The 7,123-nt window shown below is 41.7% G+C and overlaps 1 protein-coding gene across 6 annotated transcripts; it reads right to left on the reverse strand.

Moving 5' to 3' along the window:
* Positions 1-904: 904 nt before the first annotated feature.
* LOC133883677 (uncharacterized) lies at positions 905-6,547 on the reverse strand. 6 transcript variants are annotated; one of them, XM_062323052.1, is made up of 3 exons: positions 6,368-6,547; positions 4,453-4,532; positions 905-3,559 (listed from the first exon to the last, which is right to left on the reverse strand). In XM_062323052.1, exon 3 carries the CDS (start codon positions 3,272-3,274, stop codon positions 1,394-1,396), a length of 1,881 nt encoding a protein of 626 aa, XP_062179036.1. In that variant the 5' UTR covers positions 3,275-3,559; positions 4,453-4,532; positions 6,368-6,547; the 3' UTR covers positions 905-1,393. The 6 variants fall into 6 exon arrangements, with proteins under 6 accessions (XP_062179036.1, XP_062179035.1, XP_062179034.1 ...); XM_062323051.1 differs by having other exon boundaries at positions 4,453-4,539; XM_062323050.1 differs by having other exon boundaries at positions 6,191-6,547.
* Between the last annotated feature and the right edge of the window lie 576 nt (positions 6,548-7,123).

Below are 7,123 nucleotides of genomic sequence, written 5' to 3' on the forward strand. Positions count from 1 at the left end.
GAGTCTTGTATGCGCTAACTTGAATCTCAAGCACTCTCCACCAAACCTCACGCGCTAGAACACAATGTAGAAGCATATGTTCAGTAGTCTTCGGCAACCATGAGCAATGTGTGCATTCTAGAGTCAAAATTGTGTGTACGATATGAAATGTGTAAGATGAGGATTTGCATCTGCAGGATTAGATTAATCGCATCGAAAATTCATATGAACAGTACCTTTAGGAATTTAGTTACACTTTGTTTTTGGAGTCTCGTTCTCCTTCAAGTTCTATACCCTGTTTGATACAACTCTAACTCTCAGCTCAAAGTTTTATGCCCTGTTTAGCACAACTCCAACTCCCAACTCCACCTCCACCTCGGATTTAGGTGGAGCCATGTCAAACACCCTAACTCCATTTCTAACAGGGCGGCAAAAACAATGCATCAATGGAGCAAAGCTAAAAAAACCTAGACCGGCGCCCGACCAAACAGGGCCTCAACACATTTCCAGCACAGTCTATCTAAAGCTTCAGTTATACATAGGAACATATAATATTTGCAAGATGTGCAACCAGAATGCCACATGTCTACCAATTGACCTGTGATATTCTCCGGCAATGATAACGTAGTTACATACCCGCCATAGTATCATAAACAATTAAAGAATGGTTATACTCAATTTTTTAGCAGTCCAGTGTGATGTCTTCAGAAAATGACTACATGTACATCGTCATTAGAAATACAGAGTTAACTTCACCATGAAGCACTTCAGTTCCTACCTTATGCGTACATGCACGTCAAAACGAAGCAAGCACACTGTAAGTTAAATCACAAGCATGTCAAAACCAAGCAAGCACACTGTAAGTTAAATCATTCTAAGACTATATTTCACATTTTACTGTGTAATAAACTTCTGAAGATAAAAATGCCCATTGCCTGCCTCAATAGACAGAAGATAAAACTCTTTATCCAGGTCGTTGTCGGTATCTGTTATGAAATAATCAAGAAATGTGTAACAAAATACATAGCAACGCTAAGAAAACAGCCTAAAGATGTCTGAGATATGCTATAGAAGAGTTCAAACAGTTCCACACATGCTCTGTGAGGAACTTACCACCATGCTAATCTTGTACTCACAAAGAACATGGAACATACAAGTTTGGAACATCATATGTTACATCTCCTAGCAACTACATTAGTTTCACACTTGGGTGCTAATATCCATTACTCTACTAGTTTACTTCCCCCTTTTATTTATCACACAAGAAGGTTACAACAGAAGCACGGAAAGTCCCTATAACATAGAAATGCTAAACTTATCAGGACACATACCTCCGAAATACACAGCAGGTCTAATACACTGCCAGTTGAGATGAAGCAAACCAAGTGAACAGGGATTTTGGTGCTTTTATGTGCTATAACCAATTGTGAGTGGAGGTGCTAGCCTCCACATTGTAATGTAATTGCTTTCCGAGAGTAATACCATCAGCAAGCATAGCCACAATATTACCACCACGCACCCTCCCCTCTGGAGCAGAGATTGGCACGTGAGGAAGAGCCTCTGCAGGATGCAATACATTGCTGGTCCTTTCACTGAAATTGAAAGAGTTGAATGCCCCACTTTCAGTAGTTCTAGAAAGGGCCCCATGATTAACAACGTTGTTTACGACTGATACTGGTGAGCCAATAGCACCAAGTGTCTGGCCACCACGGACTCGATTGTCTTCCACCAGAGCATTGTGTGCGTCACACAGTCCATTCTTGCCCCTTGAAAAGCGCTCACAAGGAGCACTGCCAGCTCCAAGGTCATATCCTGGTTGGCCCCATAAGCAACGCTTACCTCCCCCATGAGCCTTGCAAAAGTCAGTTCTCCCCTGAGCACTCTTGCTGCAGCCAGCAAATTGGCATCGTTTGCCCCCACCATGACGAACACAACAGTCTGTCCGTCCCCTAGCACTCTTGGAGCATCCTGCTACCGCACATCGCTTCCCGCCTCCATGGGCAACACAGAACTGGGTGCCACCATGGACACTCTTTGGGCAGCCTTCAGCTGAACAGCGTTTCCCTCCTCCATGGCCCTTGCAGAAGAGTGTGCTTCCCTCTGCACCCTTGCTGCAATTTGGATGTGTGCATCTCTTGCCACCTCCATGAGATTTACAGAAAGTAGTGCTGCCTTGAGCACCTTTTTTGCATCCTTCATGTTTGCAGCGCCGACCACCTCCATGAGCAATGCAAAAGTCAGACTGACCCTCCGCACTCTTTGTACAGTTCTCCTTTTGGCATCTCTTTCCCCCACCATGCTTAATACAAAGGCCAGATTTTCCTCTTGCTGCTTTTTTGCACCCTTCATGGCTGCAACGGTGGCCACCCCCATGAGCTATGCAGAAATTGGTGCGACCCTCAGCACTCTTTGTGCATCCAAAATGCTCACATCGCCTACCCCCTCCATGAGCTTTACAGAAGATGGTTTTCCCCTCAGCGCCTCTCTTGCAATCCTCTCTCTGGCACCTTTTGCCCCCACCATGTGCAATGCAGCGCCCAGAAGAACCCCGGGCACCTTTAAAGCATCCTGGTTGTGAACAAATTTTTGTGCTAGTACAGAGCTGTTGTGGGCTGACAACCCAAGAAGCACAGGTTATTGGACTTTTCGGCATTTGTATCGTTGGTGGCAGTGGAACCAGACCATGAGACTGGTTTGTGCTATCTGGTAACAGGTAAGGAAGTAACTTACCACCAGATTTCCAGCGAGCAGATGTTGATCCTTCATCAACTGTTGCCACCGAGGGTATATTGCATGATTGCAGCAATATGGTGTGATCTTGGTCGGCCATATTAAGGTTCACATCAGTAACAAAAGATTCAGATGGTCCAACATTCAAAGATAAGTTAAGATCCATCACAGGCTGCTTCTCCAAAGCTCTCTTAGCATTACAAGCATCCGTGCCCAGTTTTGAAGTGCCTTCATTACACAGAATGGACTGAAAGTTTAGGCCTAAGTCAATAGATGATTCATCATCCCTATGCTTTGCAGAAGAAGATAAGGTGCAGCATGTGCCCATGCTGTGCTTGCTGGAGTCAGAGGAGCTTGAAGAGCTACCTAAGCCAAGTGATAAGTCAACCCACTTCCGCTTGATCCCTCTTGACATAAAATACGTGCTGTCTTGGGCAAGCACGTCAACTTGTGTAGAACAAGCTCTTGGTTGCATGACTACTGGTCGAACAGGGTTCCAGTTTCCAAGTCTATTTGGGTTCCAAGATTTTCCAGTAAACCCTGAGTGTTCATGCGTATGATCCATTGCTCTTGGGGGTCAAGAATACCATGAAATTCAACCAGTGTTTATGGAGTACAGTTAGTGTCACGGCCAAGTTACATAACACAGTGAAATATTAGTAGAAATCTAAGCTTGTTAGTAGCCCCTTTGTCTCCTTGCATCCTCCACTAACAAATCCAGAAGTATCACGACGATCCATTTGTTAGCACACTATGAAGAGAAACACTATTTATTTATAAAGCAGCAGTAGGACTACACTCAGAAGCAACTGACACTGCTTTCATCTGACCAGATCAATGAATTGCATATCTGCAAGGTTGGAAAAATACATGATAATTAAACATCCATGAATTTGAAAAATAGTACTGTACAGACAACAAATGCACACAACATACGAAAAGGAAAACACATAGAATCATTGAGTGTACTGTGCAGACAACAAATGCATACAACAGATAAAAGGAAAAAAGCATAGAATGGTCGAAACGAACGTGTTTTCAAAATCTGTTTATGAGTTAGACAGTTAGTTGTAATGTGCTTCTATTTTTCAATACCGTTAGTGTTCCATCGAAGAGAGATCACAGAACATTGTATTAATTGACTTCCTATTCAAAATCTAGAAATAATAGAAAAAGAATATTTTCTATCCACGCCCTGATGTATATTTGTAGTGTCCCTGGTACATTTGTCTGCAGATGTAGAACAACAAAACATACCAATCAGACATCAAATGTCTATCATGTTTTTGCGAAACATAGATGAGTTTGCCAAGGTTACTTGCTGTCATAGAAAATCAACATCCATCGAAATACATACCGAACGCAAATATTAACATTTTCTGTTTTTGTGTCCTGCTTGAAAATTGTCTCGTGCTATTTAAAAATGAGATTTGAATCTTAAAAGGATATTAACATATGCATTTATTTCTCAAAAAGAGATGCAGTGGATTTTTTAAAGTAATGTCCACATTGCTTTTGAAGGAAAAAATAAAGATGAGTAGCTGACTGTAAGATGCTATATAATCTAGTAGTCGTCATCAGCATTACAATTTTATGTGAAGTAAAATCACAATAGAAACAAGAGTCCAGGTTCATAATGCATGAAGTATATCAAATGAATGCATGTTCATGTTATCATGGAAACAAGATGGATATATGTATAGAGATGATTTCATATGATGGAAAAGGGCTTGTGATCATTACTAGTGAGTAACAAAACAGTAATATCCTGTCTATTCTGCAAGACAAGGCATGCTGTTGATATAGAATTCAGCAAGTTCACCCTGCAAACTGAGCAATAAAGACATGAGATTGAAAGCAAAGACTATATGAAAATCTTTAAACTGTAACTAAGTTATACCAAAGAAACCATCCAAATAAACCAAACCAAAAGTGATCAAGTTTTATAGGACAAGGACATCAACTTGAAAGCAAAAAATAAATGAGAACCAATGTTGCAAGAAGAAGCATGTACCACAAAAGTTCAATCAGACATAGACAACTAAAATATTTGTACGCACGGCACCTCAATCATGGCAAAACTAGTGGCACTACACTATACAAAAGTTCAGCCAGCCACTTTACTTCTTAAGAGGCATGATATAAACACCTTAACAATGTTCTGGGTTTGTGTCATCACCAACAAGCATAAGGGAATTATGTCTTAAGATTGAAGAATATCTAAACTCTAAGAGCAGCAATTCAACTGAATCACGAGTGGTTAGTCTTAAAGATGCATCTTTACATCTAGGAATGGGGTGGGGAGAACACCATTTTTTTGCATGGCAGACTATGTTCAATGAACAAATCAAACCATCAAAAGTAGAAGTACTGCACTCTGGATCGGTATCACAGTCAGCAACTTTACACCTTAGGAGGAATAATATCAACATCCTAAGAATATGCTAGATTTGTGTCACTACCAACAGGCAAAATGGAATTTCATCTTAAGACTAACTACGCATCGTTGTGTCTACGAGTGGAACCTGTTAAGCACTAGAAGGGGTATAAGAGGTCTGTCGCGTGATGGACTCAATAAATAGAACAAATCAAAAACCATCTAAAGTAATACTAGCACTGTACTCTAGATAGGTATCAGAATCAGCCACTTTACAACCTAAGAGGCATGGTATCAGCAAAAAAAAATTCGAGCAATGGCATGGTATCAACATGACAAGAATATTATGGACTCGGATCAGCACCAACAGGCCGAATTGGAATTTCGTCTTAAGATTGAACAAGATAAACTCTAACAGTAGCGATTCTGCTGAACATGATTGTAATTAGTCTTAAAGAAGCCTGTTTGCATCTAGGAGTGGAATCTATTAACCACAAGAAAGGGAAGAAAGAAGATATTTCACATAGCGCATTCAACATGTAGAACAAGTCAAAACCATCTGAAGTAATAGCACTGATTTCTAGATAGGTTTCACAGTCAGCCACTTTACATCTTAGAAGGCATGACAAGAATATTCTGCTTTTAGGTCAGCAACAACAGGCAGAAAAGAATTTTGTCTGAAGCTTGAACGATATAATAACTAAAAGAGCAATGACGCTACTGAATCAGTAGTAGTTAACCTTGAAGATGCATCTTAAAAGGTACGAATGGAATCCACTAAGTACTAGAAATGAACATCTTTCGCAAATATCATAAAGGGCCAAGAACAACACATCTCAATACACGTATGCCCAAACAGAGATTCGAGGATTATAGAATTCACTGCAAAATAACGAAGTAACGAACCCGGCTACCGATACGATGAGACAGCAAGCGCCACGAAGCTAGACGCCAACCTTACAAAGCTAAGCTGAACCCGCGCATAGGCAGAAGCGATCCGCGCTCCGCCGGACACCACAAGAACACCACAGCGACCCAAGCTTCCGCAAGATGCAAGGGACGCAAGTTAATACCACAAAGAACACAGCGCACGGGCCCTATCACCTCCTACCGGGAACGCAGAAAGAATCCACTGGTGATTCTCAAATCATTTAAGCGTTCCGCACAGGCCGCACCGGTCCACGGAGGCTGGGACAAGCTAGGGTCGAGAGGGGCCAAACAGCCGCCAGAGGAAGGACAACAACGCGTGGCGTCGGGATGGGCGGGAAGAGACCGACCGACCTGGGAAGGACGCGCGGGGGCGGAGGCGCCGAGGCGGCGACGTGCTTGATGCTTGGAGGGGAAGGGAGGGGAAAGCGAGAGGGAAATCGAGCGGGGCGAGAAAGTGGAGGGAGGTGAAGTCAGGGGATCTCGTTCGGTGGAGGGAGGCGTCGAGACGGAAGAGGAAATGGATCATCTGAATAAGTCACGACGCAACAGTACCATTGACTTCAGATTTGCTATAAGCTGTTTGATTAGAAATAAATGATCAATGTTTACTGTTATAATAATCTATAGTAATACAAATTAAGATTTACTCTGCTGTTTCTCCGTGATTTTACTTTAGCAAGTCACAGAATCCATTTACCACGAAAGATGAGGCGAGACGATGTGATCGGGTCCGCTTAATTTCTTCTGCTTTATTTTTTTAGACTGAGCCTTATTTAATATTCTTTATATAGTTATTTAACAAAATATCTCCTAATGTTGTCAGCCCTTGCTACATCAGTACTCTCCACGACAACAAATTGCTATCACCGGTGTTAATCATCTTGGATCTGAATCTGGATGAGAATTTGGGTCTGCGATATTTTGAGTTGAGTTTTCACCAACAATCGATTTGAAAGTACAAAATCGACAATGTCATGCATGAAACTTTGGATTTAGTTCTGTTTTTTAAGAATCCAGATGACAATTTCCTTTAATGTAGGTATCCTTCCAAGATCCATTTGAACGAATGTTTCTCTGATCAATAAAACAAAACTCACATTGCATGAG

This window comes from Phragmites australis, chromosome 10 (assembly GCF_958298935.1).
Source record: "Phragmites australis chromosome 10, lpPhrAust1.1, whole genome shotgun sequence".
NCBI lineage: Eukaryota > Viridiplantae > Streptophyta > Magnoliopsida > Poales > Poaceae > Phragmites > Phragmites australis.

Excerpts from the sequence above, each read along its gene's own strand:
- LOC133883677 (XM_062323054.1), bottom strand. The coding sequence starts at position 3,274 with ATGGATCATACGCATGAACACTCAGGGTTTACTGGAAAATCTTGGAAC.